This window comes from Salmo trutta, chromosome 16 (assembly GCF_901001165.1).
Source record: "Salmo trutta chromosome 16, fSalTru1.1, whole genome shotgun sequence".
Lineage (NCBI taxonomy): Eukaryota > Metazoa > Chordata > Actinopteri > Salmoniformes > Salmonidae > Salmo > Salmo trutta.
The window spans coordinates 13,441,881-13,469,822 of NC_042972.1; the positions used below are offsets into that span (position 1 = coordinate 13,441,881).

General features: G+C 44.2%; 1 protein-coding gene across 10 annotated transcripts in view; it reads left to right on the forward strand.

The window, feature by feature from the left end:
- The window catches only part of LOC115150116 (ral GTPase-activating protein subunit beta), a 55,562-nt gene extending 27,783 nt beyond the window's left edge, over positions 1-27,779 (forward strand). For 4 of the 10 annotated variants that reach the window (XM_029693059.1, XM_029693057.1, XM_029693061.1 and 1 more), the window contains 15 exons: positions 4,119-4,252; positions 4,590-4,772; positions 5,434-5,585; positions 12,345-12,532; positions 14,147-14,250; positions 14,756-14,911; positions 15,884-16,093; positions 17,132-17,290; positions 17,673-17,844; positions 18,001-18,123; positions 19,279-19,415; positions 19,802-19,907; positions 20,222-20,300; positions 24,629-24,777; positions 24,936-27,779. In XM_029693059.1, the coding sequence (XP_029548919.1) occupies positions 4,119-4,252; positions 4,590-4,772; positions 5,434-5,585; positions 12,345-12,532; positions 14,147-14,250; positions 14,756-14,911; positions 15,884-16,093; positions 17,132-17,290; positions 17,673-17,844; positions 18,001-18,123; positions 19,279-19,415; positions 19,802-19,907; positions 20,222-20,300; positions 24,629-24,777; positions 24,936-25,129 (2,246 nt within the window). In that variant the 3' untranslated portion in view covers positions 25,130-27,779. Of the gene's footprint in view, positions 1-4,118; positions 4,253-4,589; positions 4,773-5,433; positions 5,586-12,344; positions 12,533-14,146; positions 14,251-14,755; positions 14,912-15,883; positions 16,094-17,131; positions 17,291-17,672; positions 17,845-18,000; positions 18,920-18,949; positions 19,214-19,278; positions 19,416-19,801; positions 19,908-20,221; positions 20,301-24,628; positions 24,778-24,935 lie in introns of those variants that run through there. The other 6 variants (XM_029693058.1, XM_029693065.1, XM_029693060.1 and 3 more) reach the window with 4 other exon arrangements.
- The last annotated feature ends 163 nt before the right edge of the window (positions 27,780-27,942 follow it).

A 27,942-nucleotide genomic window follows, 5' to 3' on the forward strand; every position in this document is an offset into this window, starting at 1 on the left:
TATTCAGAAAGTATTGAAATTGTGTTGCGTTACAGCCTTATTCTAAAATGGATTAAATAAATGTTTTTCCCTCATTAATCTACACGCAATACCTCAATGACAAAGCGAAAACTGTTTTTTTAGACATTTTTGCAAATGTATTAAAAATAAAAAACAGAAGTATTTACTAGTCCTTGATATTGAGGGAGTTTGGTTAAGTGCACCAGGGCTATGGCCCTTGACGTGCACGGGCAAAAGTGGGGTAGAGGAGCGCCTTTCTCAAATCCAACAGTGATCTGCGTCGCATGGTCATTTTGTCAAACAAATTATACAGCACCAGTCAAAAGTTTGGACACACCTACTCATTCAAGGGTTTTTCTTTATTTTTACTATTTTATACATTGTAGAATAATAGTGAAGACATCAACTATGAAATAACACATGAAATCATGTAGTAACCAAAAAAGTGTTAAACAAATCAAAATATATTTTATTTTAGATTCTTCAAAGTAGCCACCCTTTGCCTTGATAACAGCTTTGCACAGTCTTGGCATTCTCTCAACCAGCTTCACCTGGAATGCTTTTCCAACAATCTTGAAGGAGTTCCCACATATGCTAAGCACATGTTGGCTGCTTTTCCTTCACTCTGCGGTCCAACTCATCCCAAACCATCTCAATTGTGTTGAGGTCGGGTGATTGTGGAGGCCAGGTCATCTGATGCAGCACTCCTCACTCTGCTTCTTGGTCAAATAGCTCTTATACAGCCTGGAGGTGTGTTTGGGTCATTGTTCTGTTAAAAAACAAATGATAGTCCCACTAAGCACAAACCAGATGGGATGGTATATTGCTACAGAATGCTGTGGTAGCCATGCTGGGTAATTGTGCCTTGAATTCTAAATAAATCACTGACAGTATTACCAGCAAAGCACCATCACACCACCTCCATGCTTCACGGTGGGAACCACATGTGGAGATCATCCGTTCACCTACTCTGCGTCTCACAAAGACATGGAGGTTAGAACCAAAAATCTCTAATTTGGACTCATCAGACCAAGGACAGATTTCCACCGATCTAATGTCCATTGGTCGTGTTTCTTTGCCTAAGCAAGCCTCTTCATCTTATTGGTGTCCTTTTAGTAGTGGTTTCTTTGCAGCAATTTGACCATGAAGGCCTGATTCACGCAGTCTTCTCTGAACAGTTAATATTGAGATGTCTGTTACTTGAACTCTGAAGCATTTATTTGGCCTGCAATTTCTGAGGCTGGTACCTCTAATGAAATGTATCCTCTGCGGTAGAGGTAACTCTGGTTCTTCCTTTCCTGTGGCGGTCCGCATGAAAGCCAGTTTCATCATAGCGCTTGATGGTTTTTGCGACTGTACTTGAAGAAACTTTTAAAAGTTCTTGAAATGTTTCGCATTGACTGACCTTCATGTCTTCAAGTAATGATAGACTGTTGTTTCTCTTTGCTTATTTGAGCTGTTATTGCCGTAATATGGACTTGGTCTTTTACCAAATGGGGCTATATTCTGTATACCACCCCTACCTTGCCACAATGCAACTGATTGGCTCAAACGCATTAAGAAGGAAAGAAATTCCCCAAATTCACTTTGAACAAGGCACACCGGTTAATTGAAATGCATTCCAGGTGACTACCTCATGAAGCTGGTTGAGAGAATACCAAGCGTGTGCAGAGCTGTCATCAAGGCAAAGGGTGACTACTTTGAAGAATCTGAAATATATATTTAACTTATTTTTTTTATTTTTTTTGGTTAGTACGTGATTCCATGTGTTATTTCATAGTTTGGATGTCTTCACTGTTATTCTACAATGTAGAACATAATAATAATAGAGAAAAAGTAGTAGGTGTGTCAACTTTTGACTTTTACTGTATGTTTGATTTTTCAAACTAGTTTTCATTGGGAAGGCAGAGTAAGTCTTTTTATCAAAAGAACTCACTTTTGCGTGTGAAAACAGACTCCTTCTCATTACTCCCATTACTTCATGTGCTTAACCTACGTCACCTTTGTTTTGAGCCGACTTCACCATCAGCCAAAACGGGCCACCTGGCTCATGCCCTGTGGGTAGCCTGGTTCCAAAACGAATGCAATCAAAGCTAACCAGGTTCATCCAGGGCAGGCCCGGGGCATGAATAGAATACCCACACTGACTGTTACCAGGGAATCCTATGCAAAGGTGGAGGTCAACAGGGTTATGGGGGGGACTTTATGGTAATACAGTGGTGGTGGTGGTAAAACACTTCCACACAATTCAATCCACAGTAGAGGGGTTTAGGCCAATTCCATTTCCTCACAGTTCCGCTAATTAATTGAAAACCAATTAATGGTTTAAAGATACTGACAAAAAGTAATCAACATAAAAATAAAATCAATTTGGTAGACAGCTTTTCATTATTTTGACCTCTCTACATTATAACAGGAAGAGGAAGTGTAACTCTAACATAGCCTATTAGCTAGAAGAGCTGCTGTTTAGCTGGTTAAACAAAGTTTAGCCATGTGTTGGCAAACATGTATGTCCAAGTCAAACCTCACCAGCAGAACTATTTAAATGTAACCTTTTTATTTAACTAGGCAAGTCGGTTAAGAACAAATTCTTATTTACGATGACAGCCTACAGACATCGCTGGGACAATTGTGTGCCACCCTATGGGACTCCCGATCATGGCCGGTTGTGATACAGCCTGGATTCTAGTGACGCCTCTAGCACTGAGATGCAGTGTGTAAGACCGCTGCACCACTCGGGAGCCCCATTTTCCGCGCTGGTGGTAGCCTATTTGCGGGTGCTTTTTCAAAGCCTATGTCAGATACTCCAGTGTGTGTAATTAGCTCCAATTAGTGTAATTTGCTCAATATTATGAATTGAGAAACAAGGAGGTATTAGTAGGTATGTAATTCAAAATCTGATTTCTGCTAGCGATATTCATAAAAATATGATTATATTTTTGTGGACCCCCATGCAGTACCTTCGCGGACCCAAGGTTGAATACCCCTGAGCTAGACTTTTACAGTAATGTTTCTATAATAGTTTTGAATGTTGACTGTCTTTTCATTTATTTTTGTATTCCTGTCAGTCATGCTTTAGTAGTATAGTGGACATGTATGACATTGGGTAAAGGTGATTCCCAAAAAGGCATTATTATTTTCATATTTGCAGTGATGCTGTGTCATTTCAGTGATACTTATATTATCAGAATGCAGACGGTCGTGTGTCTGTCACCTGCTAGCTCTTCTCGCTATACCGCATGTGCAACTTGTGCATAAATATCTTAACTGCATGCATTAGTGTATACAGCTTATGCATGTTTTATTTAAGCTGGAATGTGAGCCTAGACCTGGAGTGAATCTCTGTTTCCTTGATTCCTCATGTCCTCCTTCCATGTCACCTTCTCAAAGATCATTGGAGCAGAAATCTGAGATTCTTCCCCTCAGATCTTCTCCAATGTGTTTTGTGGAGGAGGAGGCAAGGAGAGAATACAATTGAGATCATCCACAAGTTAGACCCACTGACTGGCTGCAAATGTCTTTCATAATAACTACATGCTGGGCAAATGCATGGCTATGCTGAACATCAACTAAATGCAGGCTCCCACTTGTGTGCAGCAACTGTACTGCAATTTCTTGGTTTTCTCAGACAAGTTCATTTCAAACAGAAACATGTTTTTTACTTGAAGTGTTGCCTTTTCCTTCATCTTAATTTCAACCTCTAAGTTTCTGAAAGACAATTGAAACACAAACAAACAAACAGCTCTATTGTTGGTTTATTTTTTTAAACATGAGATACACATGCATGTTTGGTTAATTTGTCCTAGTTTTGGCTACCATTCTATGGGCAACAAATGTCTGGGGCCATTTCATGAATTGAAAAATGTCTATTGTCTTCTAATGAGGATTTTTCAATGAATTGAAGATGGAATTTGACCTAATACATCCATAATATCCAACCTCATAAGGACTGCTCATATAGTACTGTTGTCATGCCGATTGCTTTGTGTGTGTAGCTGATGCTTATTGGACGTGCTCTGCCTGGTCCAGTAGTTACTAACCCCAGCTCTCCTTCTCTGCTCGTGGTTGTGTGACGTGGCGTGGTATGGCGTTTTCTTCTGGGGGGGTCATATCCCTAGCTCTCCATACAGATGCAGCGGCTGGCTTGCTGATCCGCAGCATCCACCTTGTCACCCAGAGGCTCAACTCCCAGTGGAGGCCTGACATGAGCATCTCCCTGGCCGCTCTGGAGCTGCTGGCCGGCCTGGCCAAGGTAAAGCCCCAGGGTCCTGTTCATTAGGCACGCAACGTTTTAAACCCATCGTTTTAGCTCCATATGCCCACTTGGGGTCCTATCAACGATACCTACATTGTCCATTTAAAGCAAATTTAAAACCCTACATTGTAAGGTGACGGTAGACAACAAAGCCAGCATGGCTTTCCTTTCCCATGTAAGTAATTGTAATGGAAACAACAAACATGAGGTGGCCAGACAACTATGGAAAGGCTATGATAATGAACACTGCAATGGAGATGAGTAAGAGCCAGGAGATTCTACAACAGACCTTTCAGTTGTCGTTCATTAAACTCTGCTCGGTCTCCCTCCTCAGGTGAGGACGAGTGTGGAGTCTGCAGACCGTAAACGTGCGGTCAGCTCGGTATGTGGTTACATCGTGTACCAGTGCAGCCGGCCTGCCCCCCTCCACTCCAGAGACCTCCACTCTATGATCGTGGCAGCCTTCCAGTGTCTGTGTGTGTGGCTGACAGAACACCCTGACATGCTCAATGAAAAGGTAGAGGGACCACAACAACACATTCTGGACTACTACTGTGCATGGTCTCCCAGATTAAGCCTAGTAGGCTGCTGAACTAGAAAGCAATTTTAATGACAAATGATTCAAAGGCATTTGAGCCACAATTACTCTGGTTGCTATTTCCTTCTTTATTGATTTTGAGTGTGTTTTGGTCCAGGACGAGGCTTAATCTGTGTTCCTACTGTTCTGTCCATCTTAAGAATGACCAAGGTACATAAAGATGGAAGGAATCAGCTCCATTTACTTTTTAGTTGTTTGAAATTGCTTGTGTCTGTGAACTACACTTGGGATCATGTATAACGTTCTAATGAAGATACAAAAGAGTAACAGAGAGCAAGCTGCAATTCAGCAAACTTAGAAAACAAGGCATTGTGCATGGAGGCTGCCATATTTATGCACGGGCACCTTTTGGACTTCACACAGTTTATCGCTATTGAAGCAAATATCAACCTTTTCTTGAGTTTTGAAAAGTGTAGGTCAAATCTTCCTTTTGAATCATTCATTGTTCAAATGGTCACATCCTTCGTTTGACATCATAGCGTGATTTAATCTTAATTTTTTGTTCTCTATGACTTGTATGAACACTCTTAACTCACCAGTTGACTTTTGTGCCATGCAATGACATAGTGTTTTGTTGCAGGACTGTTTGATAGAGGTCCTGGAGATTGTGGAACTGGGCATATCAGGCAGCAAGTCCAAGACGGGTGACCAGGAAGTGCGTTACAAAGGGGACAAGGAGCACAACCCGGCCTCCATGAGGGTGAAGGATGCTGCTGAGGCCACCTTGTCATGGTGAGGGCCACCTGAGAGGAGTAATGGTTCTGTAGGGAAACATTATTATTATTATTATTATTATTATTATTATTATTAAGATGCATTACCTTTTAGTTCTCTCTTTAATGGGTAATCTGTGATTGGTACATCCATTTTTGGACTTAATGATATATGTTACAAGTTTTGAGGCGTTTGACGCCAGTTCCTACTTCATGCAGTAACCACGCCTATTTGTACCTTGTTGGGCATCATGCATTAGTGGAAAAAGTACCCACTTGTCATACTTGAGTAAAAGTAAAGATACCTTAATAGAAAATGATTCAAGTGAAAGTCAGTACCAGTAAAATACTTCTTGAGTAAAAGTATTTGGTTTTAAACATAAGTGTAAATGTAAATGCCCAAATATACTTAAGCATCAAAAGTAAAAATGTATATAATTTCAAATTCCTTTTATTAGGCAAACCAGATGGCACGATTTGCTTTTTTACATTTTATTTACAGATAGCCAGGGGCAAACTCCAACACTCAGACATCAGTTACCAATTAAGCATGTGTTTAGTGAGTCCACCAGATCAGAGGCAGTAGGGATGACCAGGGATGCTCTCTTGGTAAGTTTGTGAATTAGGCAATTTTATTATCCTGCTAAGCATTCAAAATGTAATGAGTACGTTTGGGTGTCAGGAAAAATGTATGTAGTAAAAAGTACATTTTCTCTAGGAATGTTATGAAGTAAAAGTTGTCAAAAATATAAATGGTAAAGTACAGATACCCCAAAAAACAACTTAAGTAGTACTTAAGTACTTTACACCACTGGCTGTATGCAGTATCTATGCCTATTTACATCTTGTTGGGCTGTATTCAGTATCCACACCTATTAGAGCCTGTTGGGTTATATACAGTATCCACACCTATTAGAGCCTGTTGGGTTATATACAGTATCCACACCTATTAGAGCCTGTTGGGTTATATACAGTATCCACACCTATTAGAGCCTGTTGGGTTATATACAGTATCCACACCTATTGGAGCCTGTTGGGTTATATACAGTATCCACACCTATTGGAGCCTGTTGGGTTATATACAGTATCCACACCTATTAGAGCCTGTTGGGTTATATACAGTATCCACACCTATTAGAGCCTGTTGGGTTATATACAGTATCCACACCTATTAGAGCCTGTTGGGTTATATACAGTATCCACACCTATTAGAGCCTGTTGGGTTATATACAGTATCCACACCTATTAGAGCCTGTTGGGTTATATACAGTATCCACACCTATTGGAGCCTGTTGGGTTATATACAGTATCCACACCTATTAGAGCCTGTTGGGTTATATACAGTATCCACACCTATTGGAGCCTGTTGGGTTATATACAGTATCCACACCTATTAGAGCATGTTGGGTTATATACAGTATCCACACCTATTAGAGCCTGTTGGGTTATATACAGTATCCACACCTATTGGAGCCTGTTGGGTTATATACAGTATCCACACCTATTGGAGCCTGGATATCACACCTATTAGAGCCTGTATATCTTGGTAATGCAGTGAAACATTTGATCCACTCACTATAAAATATGAAAGATGCACCTTTAGTGAAAAGGTGCAAAACGGCAAGTGAAGGATCGAGGTCCTTTCTCCTGAGAATCATTTATTTGGAAGATGTTCGTTCTTTGCATTATGCATAGCATAATAGGAAGTCTGCTTTGCATCTCTGAGTTCCATACATATTTACTAGTCCTTGATATTGACTGTGATCAGGGATTCATATGCAAAGGTGGAGGTTAACACGTTGGAGGGACTTTATGGTAATACCATAGTACACCAGCAGGTGGTGGTAAAACACAATTCAATCCACGGTAGAGGGGTTTAGGGCAATTCCATTTTAACACAGTTCAGAGAATTCATTGAAATTCAGTTTATGGTTTGAAGGTATTGACAAATGTTTTTAATTAGGATTTGAGTTGAATGCATTCATTGACTGCCCTGGTATATTCTCCATCACTCCAAAATGGTATTGTGTGTGTGTGGTGGAGCGCTCAGGACCTCAGACTGGGGCGTACGTACATGCATACATACGTATGTATGTACTCCCGCCCGCCCCAGTCTGAGGTCCTGAGCGCCCTATCACACACACACACACTACATGACCAAAAGTATGTGGAGACCTGCTTGTCAAATATCTCATTCCAAAATCATGGGTATTAATATGGTGTTGGTCCCCCCTTTGCCGCTATAACAGCCTCCACTCTTCTAAGGCTTTCCACTAGATGTTGGAACGTTGCTGCGGGGACTTGCTTCCATTGAGGCTCAAGCATTAGTGAGGTCGGGCACTGATGTTGGGCGATTAGGCCTGGCTCGCAGTCGGCGTTCCAAGTCTTCCCAAAGGTGTTTGATGGGATTGAGGTCAGGGCTCTGTGCATGCCAGTCAAGCTTTTCCACACAATCGCAACAAACCATTTCTGTTTGGACCTTACTTTGTGCACGGGGGCATTGTCATGTTGTAACAAGAAAGGGCCTTCCCCAAAGTGTTGCCACAAAGTTGGAGGTACGTTGCTTCCAGAGGCAGTTTGGAACTCTGTAGTAAGTATTGCAACCACGGACAGACGATTTCTACACGCTTCAGCACTCGCCGGTCCCGTTCTGCGAGCATGTGTGGCCTACCACTTCGCGGCTAAGCCGTTATTGCTCCTAGACATTTCCACTTCACAATAACAGCACTTACAGTTGACTGGGGCAGCTGTAGCAGGGCAGACATTTGACAAACTGACTTGTTGGAAAGGTGGCATCCATTGTCCCCCCCCCCCCCCCCCCCCCCTCAATCTACACACCCTACCCCATAATGACGACAAAGCAACAACAGGTTTTTAGAAGTGTTTGCTAATTCATAAAAACAAAACTGAAATTATATTTACATAAGTATTCACACCCTTTACTCAGTACTTTATTGGGACACCTTTGGCAGCGATGACAGCCTCGTCTTCATGGGTATGAAGCTATAAGCTTGTCACACCGGTATTTGGGGAGTTTCTCACATTCTTCTCTGCAGATCCTCTCAAGCTCTGTCAGGTTGGATGAGAAGCTTCGCTGCACAGCTATTTTCAGGTCTCTCCAGAGATGTTTGATCGAGTTTATGTCCGGGCTCTGGCTGTGCCACTCAAGGACATTCAGCGACTTGTCCCGAAGCCACTCCTGCGTTGTCTTGGCTGTGTGCTTAGGGTTGTTATCCTGTTGGAAGGTGAACCTTCACCCCAGTCAGAGGTCCTGCGCGCTCTGGAGCAAGCTTTTTTTTAAATAAAAAAAACGATGATCTTTCTGTACTTTGCTCCGTTCATCTTTCCCTCGATCCTGACTAGTCTCCCAGTCCCTGCCGCTGAAAAACATCCCCACAGCATGATGCTGCCACCACCATGCTTCACCGTAGGGATAGTGCCAGGTTTCTTCCAGATGTGATGCTTTGCATTCAGGCCAAAAAGTTCAATCTTGGTTTCATCAGACCAGAGAATCTTGTTTCTCATGGCCTGAGAGTCCTTTAGGTGCCTTTTGGCAAACTCCAAGCGGGCTGTCATGTGCTTTTTACTGAGGAGTGGATTCCATCTGGCCACTCTACCATAAATGCCTGATTGGTGGAGTGCTGCAGAGATGGTTGTCCTTCTGGAAGGTTCTCCCATCTCCACAGAGAAACTCTGGAGCTCTGTCAGAGTGACCATCGGGTTCTTGGTCACCTCCCTGACCAATGACCTTCTCCCCCGATTGCTCAATTTCGAGTCTCATAGCAAAATTGTCTGAATAAGGTATTTCTGTTTTGTCATTATGGGGTGTTGTGTGTAGATTGATGAAAAAAAAAAATGCTAATACATTTTAGAATAAGTCTGTAATGTAACAAAATGTGGAAAAGTCAAGAGGTCTGAATACTTTCCAAATGCACTGTACCTTCACATTATACACCAGATTGATTGATTATCCACCTTACCCCTAAGGTTGAAAGATACAGAACCATATTGACCATTGTTTAAATATGCTACATTGGGAAAATTAAAATCATAAAATAATTCTAGTCACAACACATTTACATAGGCCTACCCACTGCCTCTGGGTCTACCTAGTATTAGTGACATCGATTACTACTATCACAATATATTAATCACAAATAGAATTTGGATGTTAAAATCTAGTTCATAGATTAAAAGGCTTTACAAGGTGTTGTTCATACATGCATTGTGTCTCTTTGAGTTCCTCCACCTGGCTGTCACTCTGGCCTCCAGAGCTAAACAGTTTTCATCAATTCAACACACCGCTGTTTTCCTAATCTTAAATCACAATACTAAAGTCATTGAACGTAGCTGCCTCACTATACCTGTGTTCTCTCTATCCAGTTCCTCCACCTTGTTCTTGTGGAACTGCAGTTCATGTAGATTTCTTTTTCTTCGTTTTTTTTCTTCGTTTTTTTTGTTGTTGAATAATTTTATTTGTTAACCCTTTCTCCCCAATTTCGTGGTATCCAATTGGTAGTTACAATCTTGTCCCATAGCTGCAACTCCCATACAGATTCGGGAGAGGCCAAGGTCGAGAGCTGTGCGTCCTCTGAAACCCAACCAAGCCGCACTGCTTCTTGACACAATGCCCACTTAACCCGGAAGCCAGCTGCACCAATGTATCAGAGGAAACACCGTACAACTGGCGACTGTCAGTGTGCATTGCGCCCGGCCCGCCACAGGAGTCGCTAGTGCGCGATGGGACAAGGACCTCACTGCCGGCCAAACCCTCCCCTAACCCGGACGATGCTGGGCCAATTGTACGCCGCCACATGGGTCTTCCGGTCGAGGCCGGCTGCGATAGAGCCTGGACTCGAACCAGGATCTCTAGTGGCACAGCCTTAGACCACTGCGCCACTCGGAAGGCCTGCAGTTCATTCTTAGTGACCCTCAGCTCCACTCTCTGGTCCTCCACATGGCTCTCACTGGCTATCAGTCTCGTCCCCGTGTTCCTCAGATCCACCACCATGTCTCTCCGCTCCTTCAGCTCAGTCCAGATGTCCGGCTCGTTGGTCAACTGTTCAACATCACTCTCCCCCTTGACTGTGACCCTGTTGAGTAATGTCATTCTCTCTGACCCCTCCACTCTCTCCATTCCCCAGACAGTACAACAACACCAGCAGAGCTACAGCATCCCTCATTCTGACAATGCCTCAGAACTAATGTAGTCTACTGGGCTCAGTCCCCTTCTTTATATACACACTGGTCTTGGTGAACCAATACATGGAACAGGCCAGTGGAACATTTTGAGAACATCGCCAAGGACTATGTGTGATGTAACAGAACAAAGGTTAAAGATATGAGGTGTTATAAGGACATGGGAAATTGAAACCTTTTACTCCGTTTTAAAGTCTCTCTTTTTCTCTTTAAAGGATTCAGTCACCCTACCACTTGTTTTGGTAATCAGCTGAAGGATGGGACTGAAGAAAATAAGATGTTTAGAAGCTATACCGTGTTCGTTTACAAATACATTGTTGGCAAATGATGGAGTAAAACAACCTTATTTTTGGGGTTCTGCTGAGCGAAAAGAGTTGAACTAAGCTCACCAGGCATTTATTTGTTGTATTGTCCCACAATCAATGACAATCAATCATTTAAAAGTCCAAAAATGTGTGTACCAATCAGACCGTAGCTTTTAATTGTTTGCAACCATTTTACCTGAAGTTAATCATTTCAAAATATGTTGACTAATCCACTTTATTCAGGGTTTACATGTTTATTCATATACTTTTCAGTGTTTGAAATGTATTATAGTGGGGATTTCTGCCTCGTATATCCTTTCTATCTTTCCAATGCACTGTACCTCTGGAACACAGGAGGTTGGTGGCAACTTCATTGGGGAGAACGGGCTCATGGTAATGAGTGGAATTCGTGGAATAGTATCAAATACATCAAACTCATGGTTTCCAGGTGTTTGATGCCATTCCATTGGCTCTGTTCTGGCCATTTATTACGAGCCGTCCTCCCCCCAGTAGCTCTGAAGTCACTCCTCATGCCCACTCTTTACTCTCCCTGACAGCACTGTGCCTCTGGAGTCACTCCTCATGCCCACTCTTTACTCTCCCTGTCAGCACTGCACCTCTGGAGTCACTCGTCATGCCCACTCTTTACTCTCCCTGTCAGCACTGCACCTCTGGAGTCACTCCTCATCCTCTCTTTACTCTCCCTGTCAGCACTGCACCTCTGGAGTCACTCCTCATGCCCACTCTTTACTCTCCCTGTCAGGCACTGCACCTCTGGAGTCACTCCTCATGCCCACTCTTTACTCTCCCTGTCAGCACTGCACCTCTGGAGTCACTCCTCATCCTCTCTTTACTCTCCCTGTCAGCACTGCACCTCTGGAGTCACTCCTCATGCCCACTCTTTACTCTCCCTGTCAGGCACTGCACCTCTGGAGTCACTCCTCATGCCCACTCTTTACTCTCCCTGTCAGCACTGTACCTCTGGAGTCACTCCTCATGCCCACTCTTTACTCTCCCTGTCAGGCACTGTACCTCTGGAGTCACTCCTCATGCCCACTCTTTGGGTCGCCACAGAGTCTTATACCCCGCCTATTTCTACAGTTTCTCTTAATGTGATTTTAAACCTAACCTTAACCACACTGCTAACCTTACACCTAACCCTTAAATTAAGACCAAAAAGCATATTTTTGTTTTCTACATTTTAATGATTAAGCCAATTTTTACTTTGTGGCTGTGGTAACTAGTGGAAACCCTCTCTTTGCGCTCCCTGACAGTATAATGCAAGTCCTGGGGGCGTTCCCGTCGCCTAGCGGCCCCGCCTCCCCCTGCAGCCTGCTGAACGAGGACACCCTGATCAAGTACTCCAGGCTGACCTCCACCAGTCACAAGAACTTCCGCTACTTTGTCCTGGACAACTCTGTCATCCTGGCCATGCTGGAGCAGCCGCTGGGCAATGAACAGAGTCAGTTATCCTCAACATGCTGTCAGTTATCCTCAACATGCTGTCAGTTATCCTCAACATGCTGTCAGTTATCCTCAACATGCTGTCAGTTATCCTCAACATGCTGTCAGTTATCCTCAACATGCTGTCAGTTATCCCTAACATGCTGTCAGTTATCCTCAACATGCTGTCAGTTATCCCTAACATGCTGTCAGTTATCCCTAACATGCTGTCAGTTATCCCTAACATGCTGTCAGTTATCCCTAACATGCTGTCAGTTATCCCTAACATGCTGTCAGTTATCCCTAACATGCTGTCAGTTATCCCTAACATGCTGTCAGTTATCCCTAACATGCTGTCAGTTATCCCTAACATGCTGTCAGTTATCCCTAACATGCTGTCAGTTATCCCTAACATGCTGTCAGTTATCCCTAACATGCTGTCAGTTATCCCTAACATGCTGTCAGTTATCCCTAACATGCTGTCAGTTATCCCTAACATGCTGTCAGTTATCCCTAACATGCTGTCAGTTATCCCTAACATGCTGTCAGTTATCCCTAACATGCTGTCAGTTATCCCTAACATGCTGTCAGTTATCCTCAACATGCTGTCAGTTATCCTCAACATGCTGTCAGTTATCCTCAACATGCTGTCAGTTATCCCTCAACATGCTGTCAGTTATCCCTCAACATGCTGTCAGTTATCCCTCAACATGCTGTCAGTTATCCCTCAACATGCTGTCAGTTATCCCTCAACATGCTGTCAGTTATCCCTCAACATGCTGTCAGTTATCCCTCAACATGCTGTCAGTTATCCCTCAACATGCTGTCAGTTATCCCTCAACATGCTGTCAGTTATCCCTTAACATGCTGTCAGTTATCCTCAACATGCTGTCAGTTATCCTCAACATGCTGTCAGTTATCCCTCAACATGCTGTCAGTTATCCCTCAACATGCTGTCAGTTATCCCTCAACATGCTGTCAGTTATCCCTCAACATGCTGTCAGTTATCCCTCAACATGCTGTCAGTTATCCCTTAAAATGCTGTCAGTTATCCCTTAAAATGCTGTCAGTTATCCTCAACATGCTGTCAGTTATCCTCAACATGCTGTCAGTTATCCCTCAACATGCTGTCAGTTATCCCTCAACATGCTGTCAGTTATCCCTCAACATGCTGTCAGTTATCCCTCAACATGCTGTCAGTTATCCCTAACATGCTGTCAGTTATCCTCAACATGCTGTCAGTTATCCTCAACATGCTGTCAGTTATCCTCAACATGCTGTCTGTTATCCCTAACATGCTGTCTGTTATCCCTAACATGCTGTCTGTTATCCCTAACATGCTGTCTGTTATCCCTAACATGCTGTCTGTTATCCTCTACATGCTATCTGTTATCCTCCCACATGCTATCTGTTATCCTCCCACATGTTATCAGTCCTCAACATGTTCACTGATATCAGACTGATAGCTAATAAGAATAGTCTTGGGTCGTTTTCATTAGAGCATGCAACGGAAAAATGTTTAAAAACTTTTAGCAACAATAAACAAAGTCCACTCCCCCCAGTTTGTCTGTCTTCCGTATGGTGCCGAATGAGAGAGACCCTTTTGACCTGGTTACCCTGTCTGTGTCAGCAGATCCCTGTCCGTCCGTGACCATGTTGATCAGGGGGATGTCTGGGAGACACGCCTGGACCATGCAGCTCTTCCATCAGCCCAGGGAGGCCCGCGCCAGCCACAAGGTAACACACAATAGATAACCCTTTAGATTCATTAGGCAGCTCTTCCATCAGCCCAGGGAGGCCCGCGCCAGCCACAAGGTAACACACAATAGATAACCCTTTAGATTCATTATGGTGATATGGTCACTACATTTCTATTAGTGTCCAGGTTTACATTGACATCTAATTTAACTAGCAACTCCATTGACATCTAATTGAACTAGCAACTCCATTGTTATAAAGCAGCTTTTTTCACATGGCTTTAATGAGACACTAGTAATGTCAAGTAGTGCAATATTCTCATTCAAAATGAACAATGATTCCTGATGTTGGTCCCAGACCTGTTTGGTGAAAACATGTCTGCGTCAGAGCATTGATATTCATTGTAGAGCTTTTAACCATGCTAAATGATCAGATGGCAGCTCATGTTTCTTGTTGAGTCTTCCCAGCTCCTTTCTCAGGGGTATGTGTCTCGTAAGAAGTCTCTCTCATCTCTCCTTTCTCTTCCCCTCTCTTCTCTCTGTAGCAGGTGTTTGTCCCAGAGAGCCGGCCCACTCCCAAAAATGATGTGGGGATCCGGTTCAACGTCAAACACAGACCCTTCCCTGAAGAAGTGGACAAAATTCCATTTGTGAAAGCGGACCTGAGCATTCCGGACCTGCACGATATTGTAGATGAGGAGGTAGGTTAGCATCGGTTGTCCGTCCATGTTAGAATAATTGTCTCCATTGCCCTAATGAGGATTGTATTGCAGAGTAGAGGTAGTGTTCTCATCAGCCAGGGTCTGTATTTACAAAGCGCCTCAAAACGGGTGCGTATCCAGGATCCTGTTATTAATGAATAAATAAAAAATGTATCCAAGGTCAGCTTAATGAATATGGCCCAGATGGGGCACTTTGTACAACAAGCACAACTAGCATATAAATGATAAACAAAATGTAGGATAACTTTAAATGTAAAATGTAGGCTGACTTTAGACTGTTATTCTCTGTGAACTCCACTTCGATGAATCGGTGTCTATCTGAAAATGATTTGTGGAATGCAATGTTTCTCAACTGACAGGCCGAACTCTTCGTGACACGTACAACACTGAAGTACAGTGATCTGGGCGGGAGTTGTCCTCACACAAACGGGACATGTTTCACTAATACCTATAATTCATGCTGGGAAAGAAAGGTTTTGATGTTAGTTGTTTGGGGGCTAGGGATTGGGTGTGCACTGTATTGGTTTTGTGGGAGTATGAGGGTTTTGTGAAGATTTGTTCATGTCAGGTGTTTCAGGGGTAGTTTTGATGAGGGGATTGGGTGTGTGTTTATGGGTGGGGTTTGATGTGATTGGGTGTCTGTATGTATGTATGCATGCAATGGGACTCGCTAGCACAACTCAAATGCCTTATTTGTCCTGGGAGTATGGTATGGCCTTCAACCATGACTAATACTATTTTCTACTGCTACAATAAGTTCTTGTTCAGAATGAACTACGCCACAGGATCCCACTCCAGGCAGATCATATGTCCTTTGACACAGATCTTGGATCAGTGCTTACCCTCTCCTAATCACCATTTTGAGAGGGAACACATAAACAAAACTGACCTTCTCCAATGTCAATGGGCAACATAATCCTGCCCCCGCACCTCTCCCTCTTTCCTTCTCAGCTGGAGATGCAGCACAACAAGCTGTGTGGTGTGATGGCCAAGCAGACTGAGTATGAAACAACACTGGAGCACAGCAGCGAGGAGCGCTGGTGCAACAAGAGCTTCCCAGGCCCACTGACGGACTGCAAGCCCCCACCGCCCTCTCAAGAGTTCCAGACCGCCCGCCTTTTCCTGTCGCACTTTGGCTTCCTGTCGCTGGAGGCTCTCAAGGTACTGTGGGAAGAGAAGGAAGGGAGGGGGGGTGAGAGGTAGGAAAGGAGAGGAAGGAGGGGAACAGGGAGAGGGGGAAGAGTGGAGGGGGAGGAAGGAGAGCGGGGGAGGGAGGGGTGGAGAGGAACAAGGTAAGGGAGGTGGGGAGGAGGAGGAGGGGTGGAGGGGAAAGGAGTGGTGGGAAGAGGAAAGGAGGGTGAGGAGTGGTGGGGAGAGGAAAGGAGGGTGAGGAGTGGTGGGGAGAGGAAAGGAGGGTGAGGAGTGGTGGGGAGAGGAAAGGAGGGTGAGGAGTGGTGGGGAGAGGAAAGGAGGGTGAGGAGTGGTGGGGAGAGGAAAGGAGGGTGAGGAGTGGTGGGGAGAGGAAAGGAGGGCGAGGAGTGGTGGGGAGAGGAAAGGAGGGTGAGGAGAGGAAAGGAGGGTGAGGAGTGGTGGGGAGAGGAAAGGAGGGTGAGGAGTGGTGGGAAGAGGAAAGGAGGGCGAGGAGTGGTGGGGAGAGGAAAGGAGGGTGAGGAGTGGTGGGGAGAGGAAAGGAGGGTGAGGAGTGGTGGGGAGAGGAAAGGAGGGTGAGGAGTGGTGGGGAGAGGAAAGGAGGGTGAGGAGTGGTGGGGAGAGGAAAGGAGGGTGAGGAGTGGTGGGGAGAGGAAAGGAGGGTGAGGAGTGGTGGGGAGAGGAAAGGAGGGTGAGGAGTGGTGGGGAGAGGAAAGGAGGGCGAGGAGTGGTGGGGAGAGGAAAGAATGGGTCGGTTTTGAAGGGATTGAAACAGAAAAGGCACGTGACATGCATGTAGTGGAACCCTTTGCTTTCACCTATCCAATCCTGTTAGATCAGTGACTACTTCAAGGATCCTTGAAAGTATTAGCAGGAAAGCATGCAATCAACCCTGCAAGATGTAATTAAGTTGAAACCCTGTATAGATCATTTGATGACATGGGTTATCATATGGTAGCAAAATATAGTCAAACTACAGCAGTTAATCTGGCCCTTACGTCTGCTGATTAAACCAGCCAGTCACATTTAACTTTGTTTCCTGTCCTCCAGGAGCCCGGCAACAGTCGCCTACCTCCACACCTGATTGCACTGGACTCTGGGTTGCCGGGCTTCTTTGATGACATGAGCTACCTGGACCTGCTGCCCTGCCGGCCCTGTGACACAGTCTTCCTCTTCTACATGAAGGCTGGCCAGAAGAGCAGCCAGGAGGTGACTGGTCAACAGGGTTAAAGGGGAGGGCAATCAACAGGGTTAAAGGGGAGGGCAATCAACAGGGTTAAAGGGGAGTTACTATCTGAATTTATCACTGATATTACAGAGAGTCTGAAGCAAAATGGTCACTAATATTATCCAGTTCATATCATATTTTATTATCTATTGGTTTTGCCAAGTGTGTAGAAATATGAATATGTCAAGGTGGGGGTCTGTCTGCTGAGTTGGTAGTTTTTGTAAAGTGAAAAAAAAAAATCGGTCTCGAGGAGAATACGCTTTTCTTTAACAGTTAAAAATAGTTTTGGACCCTGTAAAATAATTTATGACTTGACCATTCATTTCCATTTCTGTCTGTCTCTATCACTCTGTCCCATACCAGATCCTGAGGAATGTGGAGTCTAGCTCCAACGTGCAGCACCACTTCCTGGAGTTCCTGCTGTCGCTGGGCTGGCCCGTGGAGGTGGGGCAGCACCCGGGCTGGACAGGCAGTGTCTACACCAGCTGGTCCATCAACAAGAACAACAACAATAATGTAGACAGCAACCCACCAGGTGGGAGGGAGACCCCACCCAACCAGCCCTACCCCCAAGGGCTTCTATACTTTTTTTCACATTATTGTGCCAAATCATTAAAAATATATATATATATTTTTTATTAATATTATATTTTTTTTGCAGTAGTAAGGAAATTGTTCTCTGTCCCCACAGATGACATGGTCACCCTGGGAGACACGGGTGGGGGCGTGTTCAACGGAGAGAAGCGGGTGCTGTACTATGCAGATGCCTTGACCGAAATCGCCTTCGTCGTTCCCTCGCTCACAGAGTCGTCCGGTGGGCCTCATCCCTCTCCCATCTTCACTTCTCATTACTTTTCTCTCACTCATCATCCCAGTTTCCAATCCTCCTGTCTTATTTTCTCTACAGTACATTCTTCATCTCTCTTTTTAAGCCTTCACTTCTTCTATTCTCTCCTCTCCTCATCTCTTTCTCTTTGTTTGCCATGGATCCCAAAGCCGCTGTTCTCCGTAAGGAAATCCCCACTGTGTGTCTTTATGGATTTCCCCTAATTTGTTCTAGAAATCTTCTTTATTTTCTAGAGCATTGTAATTGTATTAGATAGTGTTGTGGAGCGTTGTAATTGTATTAGGTAGCCATTAAGTAGTGTGGTATTCATTAGGTAGTCATTAAGCAGCGTGGTATTCATTAGGTAGCCATTAAGCAGCGTGGTATTCATTAGGTAGCCATTAAGCAGCGTGGTATTCATTAGGTAGCCATTAAGCAGCGTGGTATTCATTAGGTAGCCATTAAGCAGCGTGGTATTCATTAGGTAGCCATTAAGCAGGGTGGTATTCATTAGGTAGCCATTAAGCAGGGTGGTATTCATTAGGTAGCCATTAAGCAGCGTGGTATTCATTAGGTAGCCATTAAGCAGCGTGGTATTCATTAGGTAGCCATTAAGCAGCGTGGTATTCATTAGGTAGCCATTAAGCAGCGTGGTATTCATTAGGTAGCCATTAAGCAGCGTGGTATTCATTAGGTAGCCATTAAGCAGCGTGGTATTCATTAGGTAGCCATTAAGCAGCGTGGTATTCATTAGGTAGCCATTAAGCAGGGTGGTATTCATTAGGTAGCCATTAAGCAGGGTGGTATTTATTAGGCACTTAACAGCAAGAACATACTAATACACGGAGGGACTACCTGAACCTGTCTAATAAGAAACGCTATGGAACTTGCATTACATAGGGCAGGGTGGGCATCATCTTGTCTCGAGGCGGGCCACATTGTGATTTAAAAATTCAGCAGAGTGCTGCACAGATTTCTTTTCGGACCGATTTGTTCGTCAAAAGCAATTTGCAGGCCAGAAAAAGTGCAGTTATTTGAAAAAGTATAGGTTATTTTATCATTTCTACTAGTTCTAGATGTTAAGGAGTGGCCTGGAGTGGGTGCAGTTTGGGATGCAGACTTGTCTTTGTGTTGTTTCTGTAGCGGAGTCGTCAGAGAACAGTTTCCCTACGGGAGAGCCAGACTCTCAGATGGACCTGCTGCCCAGCCTGCTGAAACAGTCCAACCTCACACTGGACCTCTTCCCCAACCACTCCGACAACGTGGCCCCTGGGCAGAGGGTAAGACATACCGCAGACTGTTATAGCACTTTAACATCGTTAGAGTTCTCTCCAGCACCATACCGGTGTCTACATGTGAACAGTATACTAGTATTATTTTCCTCAGACAGACCGACCGACCTGATCAGTGGCCAAATCCCACCTAAACCCAAACCCTACCCCGGGGATTTTTAATTCATATCTGGAGGGCTAAAGCACTTCTGGTTTTCATTCTTGCCTTCACTGACTCGAGATTTACATGGATGTGGTTAGCGAATGGTGATCGCTATGCAAAGGTTTAAATACAACTGTGTTGAGGCCTTAAAGCTGCTTTAAGGAGGAATTTGGCCTGTAGTTTTCTTTGTTCTAGCTTGTTCATGTGATTTCCACTATTGTCTGTCCCTTAGAGTCCCACGGTGAAGTCTAAGAAGATGCCTCCTGGCAGGGCCATCCCTCCAATGGGCCCCGAGACCAAAGTACTGGTGGTCTGGGTGGAGCGATACGACGATATCGGTAGGCTACCTTCCTGCTGCTTCACGCTGAAACTGGCCTCTTTTGGCTGCCATTTTGGTTCTTTATGAAATCCAGCAAAACTAAACTCTTATCTAGTCATGAAATATTTGTACTATTGGTAGAAACAGTGTATCAGATCTGTAGAAACTCTAATTTATTCCTTACAGACATTTTACTATCAGATACAACTCTTAACGAGTTAAATGTTTATTTTTCTGGAGGAATGTCTTCATATTGTCTTCATATTGCACCTTGATAAATTGTGTGCAACTAAAAGTTTGAACTGCGATGTATGTCGAATTCCTGTGTTGTAGATAACTTTCCTCTGGCTGACCTGCTGGTAGAGACCAGCACTGGAGTGGAGACCACGGCCAACAGTAGCACATCCACAAGGTTTCTGCACTGCCGGCTCCCTATCCATCACTACTCAATACTGACAGCCTGTCTCAAATCACTCCCTATCCATCACTACTCAACGCTGACAGCCTGTCTCAAATCACTCCCTATCCATCACTACTCAACACTGACAGCCTGTCTCAAATCACTCCCTACCTATCAATACTAATACATAATAAAACATGACACTTTAAATGGAGATTCTCCTCTAAGCATGCATTTTAGTCAAGGTGTCTGGGAAACTGGACTTAAGGGTTCAATATAAATGGGTGATTAAACCCTCAAAAGAGCAAGCGAAGGCGACAATGACAAGGGAAAACTCCTAGAAAAGAGTTCAATAGACCTCCTAAAGGAGCCCTTTCCTCTTCTGACTTGCCAGGTAGAAGCTCAGAGTATGCCACCACCAAGACCAGACAGTTGTCCTTTACTCCAGTCATATATAAATGTCTCATGTGAGCCCGCAAGGTCAGTGTGGCTCAAGGGTAAAGTACACTCTGAGTTTATTTGGACAGTGAAGCTAAAACTTTACATTTAGCTCTATACTCCAGCATTTTGGATTTGAGATCAAATGTTTTCTATAATGCGACAGTACAGAATCTGACCTTCAATTCAAGGGTATTTTCATACATATCTGTTTTACCTTTTTAGAAATGAAGCGCTTTATGTATTTAGTCCCCGCCCCCATGTGTCATAACTATTTGGACAAATCCACTTATAGTGTATTAAAGTAATCAAACGTTTAGTATTTGGTCCCATATTCATAGCATCCAATGACTACATCAAGCTTGTGACCCTACATACTTGTTGGCTGCATTTTATTGCTCACATACACATATTTAGCAGATGTTATTGTGGGTGTAGTGAAGTGCTTGTGTTCCTAGCGCCAACAGTGCAGTAATATCAAACAATTCACAACAGTACACACAAATCTAAAAGTAAAAGATTGGAATTAAGAAATACGTAAATATTAGGACGAGCAACATCGGAGTGGCATTGACTAAAATACAGTAGAATAGAATACAGTATATACATGAGATGAGTAAAGCAGTATGTAAACATTATTAAAGTGACTAATGTTCCATTATTAAAGTGGCCAGTGATTCCATGTTTACGTACATGGGGCAGAAGCCTCTCAGGTGCAGGGTTAAGTAACCGTGTGGTAGCCGGCTTGTGATGGCTATTTAACAGTCTCTGATGGCCTTGAGATAGAAGCTGTTTTTCAGGCTCTCGGTCCCAGCTTTATTGCACCTGTACTGACCTCACCTTCTGGATGATAGCAGGGTGAACCGGCCGTGGCTCGGGTGGTTGTTGTCCTTGATGATCTTTTTGGCCTTCCTGTGACATCGGGTGCTGTATTTGTCCTGGAGGGCAGGCAGTGTGCCCCCGGTGATGCGTTGGGCAGACTGCACCGCCTACAACCGCAGGGCTCTCTAGAGGGTGGTGCAGTCTGCCCAACGCATCACCGGGGGCACACTGCCTGCCCTCCAGGACAAATACAGCACCCGACTGCACCACCCTCTAGAGAGCCCTGCGGTTGTAGGCGGTGCAGTTGCCGTACCAGGCGGTGATACAGCCTGACAGGATGCTCTCAATTGTGCATCTGTCAAATTTGTGAGGGTCTTATGGTCCAAACTGAGTTTCTTCAGCCTCCTGAGGTTGAAGAGGTGCTGTTGCGCCTTCTTCACCACAGTGTCTGTGTGGTTGGACCATTTCAGGTTGTCAGTGATGTATACGCAGAGGAACTTGAAGCTTTCCACCTTCTCCACTGTGGTTTTGTCGATGTGGATTGGGGCGTGCTGTGCTCCCTCTGCTGTTTCCTGGAGTCCACGATCACCTCCTTCGTTTTGTTGAGGGTGAGGTTATTTTCCTCACCACCTCCCTCTAGGCTGTCTCGTAGTTGTTGGTAATCAAGCCTACTACTTTTGTCTTCAAGCACACCTTGAGTTGGAGGTGTGCTTGACCACATAGTCATGGGAGAACAGGGAGTACAGGAGGTGGCTGAGCACACACCCTTGTGGTGCCCCTGTGTTGAGGATCAGCGAAGTGGAGGTGTTGTTTCCTACCTTCATCACCTGGGGGTCGGCCCGTCAGGAAGTCCAGGACCCAGTTGTTGCACGGGGCGTGGTTCAGACCCAGGGCTCCAAGCTTAATGATGAGCTTAGAGGGTACTATGGTGTTGAAGGCTGAGCTATAGTCAATTAACAGCATTCTTACTTAGGTATTTCTCTTGTCCAGATGGGATAGGGCAGTGTGCAGTGCGATGGCGATTGCATCGTCTGTGGATCTATTAGGGCGGTAAGCAAATTGAGAAGGTTCTAGGGTGTCAGGTAAGGTGGAGGTGACATGATCCTTTACTAATCTCTCAAAGCACTTCATGATGGCAGAAGTGAGTGCTACGGGGTGATAGACATTTAGTTCGGTTACCTTTTGCTTTCTTGGGTACAGGAACAATGGTGGACATCTTGAAGGAAGTGGGGACAGCAGACTGAGATAGGGAGAGATTGAAAATGTCCATAAACACTCCAGCCAGCTGGTCTGCGGCTAGGGATGCTGTCTCTGCGGTCTGGGAGCAAGATGTTGGTGTCCGCGACGTGGCTGGTTTCCCTTTGTAATCCGTGATTGTCTGTAGACCCTGCCACACACGTCTCGTGTTTGAGCCGTTGAATTGTGACTCCACTTTGTCTCTATACTGACGTTTTGCCTGTTTGATTGCCTTACAGAGGAAATAACTACATTGTTTGTATTCGACCATATAACCAGTCTCCTTGCCATGGTTAAATACGGTGGTTTGCTCTTTCAGTTTTGTGCGAATGCTGCCATCTATTCACCGTTAGTGGTTTGGGTAGGTTTTAATAGTCACAGTGGGAACAACATCCCCTATACACTTCCTGATGAACTCAGTCACCGTATCTGTGTATACATCAATGTTATTCCCAGAGGCTACCTGGAACATATCCCAGTCCGCGTGATCAACACAATCTTGAAGCATGGATTCCGATTGGTCAGACCAGCGTTGAATAGACCTTAGCACGGGTACTTCCTGTTTGTTTCTGCCTATAGGAAGAGAGGAGCAAAATGGAGTCGTGATCTGATTTGCGTGAGGTCCTTATGGACATTTCAAAAGGGGGAGTAGCAGTGGTCAAGTGTTTTACCAGAGCAAGTGCTGCAGTCAATGTGTGAACTTCGGTTGCGTTTTCCTCAAATTTGCTTTGTTAAAATCCCCAGCTACAATAAATGCGGCATCAGGATATGTGGTTTAAATGAAGTCCAGTGAAGTTCCTTGAGGGCTGCCGTGGTATCGGCTTCAAGGGAATATACATGGAATATATATGGCTGTGACTATAACCAAAGAAATCTCTCTTGGGAGGTAATGCGGTCGGTATTTGATTGAGGTATTCTAGGTCAGGTGAACAAAAGGACTTTTGTTTCTGTATGTTATCACAATCAACTGGTTAATCATGAAACATACACCCCTGCCTGCCTTCTTTCCGGGGAGAGTTCTGTATTCTTGTCTGCGCGATATACTGAGAACCTAGCTGGCTGTATGGACAGGGACAGTATATCCTGAGAGAGCTATGATTCCGTGAAACAGAGGATGTTACAGTGCCTGATGTCTCTCTGGAAGGAGATACTCGCCCTGAGCTCGTCTACTTTATTGTCCGGAGAGTGAACATTAGCGAGTAATATACTCTGACGTGGCGGATGGTGTGCACGCCTCCTGAGTCGGATATACCTCCGCCGGCGGCGTCTTGTTGCAGCTTCTGGGATAAGTTAAATTGCCCTGGGGGGTACGAAGAAAGGATCCAATTCGGGAAAGTTGTATTCCTGGTCATATGGCTGTTGAGTTACCACCGCTCTGATATCCAAAAGTTATTTCCGGCTGTATGATTATCCGTGATGTTCATATAGCTGAGGAGACAAAGCAGTGTAGGGCAGGGACTAGGTCTTGCCAGGGCAGCATATAGAACAGAATACAGGAGCAAGGCAATGCACGGTTGAGCTAGAGACAGTACAGGATCAAAGCCAGGCCAGTTGGATGGTATCTCAACAGAGACGTTAGTCACAAAGCCAGGCCAGCTGGATGATGGATGGGCCAGACATTACAGGAACAAAGCCAGGCCAGCAGGATGGTGCCTGTCCAGAGACGGTACAGGAACAAAGCCAGGCCAGCTGGATGGTGGCTGATCTCCATAAAGCAGAATGGTAAGAGGTGCTCATAGCTCCTCTGCAGCGGAGACAGCGTCTCATATCTGCTCTGTTCTACTTCTACCTTTCTGCTCTTCCTATCCATCTATCCATCTACCCATCTACTCATCTACTCTCAGGCCCACATCATCAGGTCAGGATGTGCAGGTGATCTTCATCCACCCTCTGAGGACTGGCCTGTTCCGGATCCACCTGCACGGGGCCCTGGGCAAGTTCAGCATGGTTGTCCCCCTGGTGGACGGCATGGTGGTCAGCAGAAGGTCACTAGGTGAGAGAGAAAGTGTGGGAGTGATGGGGTGCTTGTCCGTGTGTTAGCCATCACGATGACTCGTGACGAGTGGCACTGTGTGTCTGTCTTGTGTGTGTGTGAGTCACTTGACCTAGCTCCAAAGTGCTGAGCCATTGGTCCTTTCTTTCTCCTCTAAGGGTTCCTGGTGAGACAGACGGTGATCAACGCGTGCCGGCGGAAGCGGCTGGAGAGTGACTCGTACAACCCGCCGCACGTGCGTCGGAAACAGAAGATCGCTGAGGTAGTGAACCGCTACCGCAACAAGCAGCTGGAGCCCGAGTTCTACACCGCCCTCTTCCAGGAGGTTGAGGAGCGCAGCCTCAACCCGTGAACCCACCCCCGGTGAACTTTGACCTTTCACCCTATTCCCCCACACAGAGAGGGACTGACACAAGGACTGCAAAGATTCTATATAACAAATATTTTTTTCTTTATTTATGTATATTATCAGCAAGTTGCGATTCAACTTGAGGTTGACAATTTCTTTTTATTTCTATGCTGACTCGCCACGGCACCCGAACATCCTAGTTTTCCCATCCCGCGCCACAACACTGCTCATTTGCCACTTACTGTATTTCTATCTAGACTTCACAGGAGGTTGGTGTCATCTTAATTGGGGAGGACGGGCTCGTAGTAATGACTGGAGCGGAATAGCTGGAATGGTATCAAAAATATCAAACACATGGTTTCCAGGTGTTTGATGCCATTCCATTTGCGCCGTTTCAGCCATTATTGTGAGCCGTCCTCCCCTCAGCAGCCTCCACTGCTAGACTCACGACAACTTGTAGGACTCTTTGATGGGTTGTGGTTGTGGCACTCACCTCACCTGGCTGCGAGGCTTCAGACTGTCAGCAGAGGGAACATACTCAGTGACTTTAGACTTGTGACGTGGCAAAGAGATTGCCGTCGCCACTCAAAATGGCTTCCACTCTATGGCTGTTACTAGTTCCCACAGCCGTATCACTGTGGTTTTTGAAGTCCAATTCTTCTGTTTGCTTTTCTATGAAACGCATTGGTCTTTGCATTTTACCATATCTAATGTCATGTTTTTTGTTGTTATTATGTTGGTCTGGAGCGAAATAGACCGGTCAAAACATCAGAAAAATGTACTTTTATCTAAAAAAGGACATTACGTTTTTTATTTACAAAACTCAAATCTCACGTCAGTCAGTGGTCATTTTTGACTTACCTAGTGATTTTGGTTTTCTCTTCCCACATGCACACTTGTGCCAGTTAGCGAAAGAGTGTGGAAATGTACTTTTACTTAATTAAAATCTCAGGTAGATTGAGCCTTTTTTATACTCATTGGCATCTGCGTTGTGTTCATAAGCTACAAAACAGGCTAACTAAACGAACTGAATGAAAAGGGAGGGACTACCAGAACTTCCAATCAGTCCAATGAGAAACGTTTGTTTTGTTTTCCATTGTACAGTGTTTTGCTACGATGTGCCCTAATGAATGCGACCGTGGTCCTTGTACTCAATGCACTCCCAACCAACTGACCTCGTTTCAGGCATTATTCACTTTTAAACCTGTGGCATTTCACATTCACTGGATCTGATGGTAGACTTCAGGAAAAAACAAACATTTGCTATGGATAAAAAAAAAACAATCTATCACTTGGTTTGTTTCTTTCCATATCAAATAAAAAAGAGAAATGTATACATTTTGATTGGTGATATTAAGGGTGAGTTACACTTTGATAATCACAGTTGGAAAAATGATGGTCTTTGGTGATTTAAAAAATGATTTGTCATGAGTACTGTGTTTAACATCCCATTCCAGATGTGACATCGCAGACTAGAGAACCTGATACAAACCGCCATGTTGTGTCCATAATATTGTCGTTTTATGTCCAGCCTAAAACCAAATTCAGAGCATTAAATCACTAGTGTGATGTTATTTTTTCCCCACCAATTAGTGTCTTTATTTGTGCTTGATTTTATTCCAGACAACATAACAGGGCTGAAACAGTAGTTTTATTTAGTCATTTAAAACATGTTCTATTAAGGGTTGGATGGCTACAGCTGGCATCCTGTTCATACCCCCCTAGTATGTTTTTGGATCTGTCTAAAACACAGATTTTATACGGTTATTATTATTTACAATATGGAAAATAATCCACAACTATATTTCTTTTGCATGATATTTGTCGTGGTGATCCACCCGAGCCATTTATATTTTCAGGAAATAAGATTTCCTCCACTTTCGTTTCATAGATCGCTAATTTTGTCTTTCATTTTGGAATGATTTCCATTTTCTTGACTGTTAAGGAAAATATTAATTGTACTAAAAACTATTGAAACCTTACTGTATCTGGGGAAGCTGAAGGCTCACTTGAGTTATTTATATTTCTCCAAAATAATATTACTGTCATTTCAGGTTACTTGCTTATTGGCAATTGACAAGTCCTGTGTTTGAGGATCAATAATGCAGTAAAATGTTAGTCTGGTCCCAGATCAGTTTGTGCTGTATAGCCAACTCCTAGGGTTGTTAGCAACTTCAAGAGTTTGTGCTTTCCAGCACAACCTGATCTGCGACCAGGCCAGTAAAATGTCACTTCAGGCATGACTTTTGCTGTCAATTTACTAGTGTTAACTGTTTTGAATATGGAATGTCCAACCTATTGCTGATTTTCAAATGGCCTCAATGTATTTAAATTCTCAAATGAATCGATACTCTAGCCTGCCATTGTGCTCTGCAAATATTCTACAATCTCGATGGTGCCACATGAATTGAACTCGATTTTTATCTCGTTCCTCAGAAACCACTCATTTATTCTGTAGAGGTTGAAGGTATCAACTTGTTGGAAGATGTGTACATACTGAAGGTGTGACGTATATTTCGTTCATCTGTCCCTCCGTTAGGAAAGGCACAAAATCTGCTTGTTTGTATTGGTCTTATTATATGCGTGTCGAAAACAAACTCATTGGATATTGAATGTAACACAATGTAATGAATAAAGATTTTGATTCACTTATTGTCATGTTTATGCTGTGTGGTTCTCTTACACAATTAGGTGCAGTTAAATTGTCCGTTTCTGACACTTATGTATGTAAGAAATGTAAATAATCTGAACTTTCGATGAGCTGAAACACGGACAATGATGAATGCATATGATTTCATATGTCTCTGTGTGGCCTC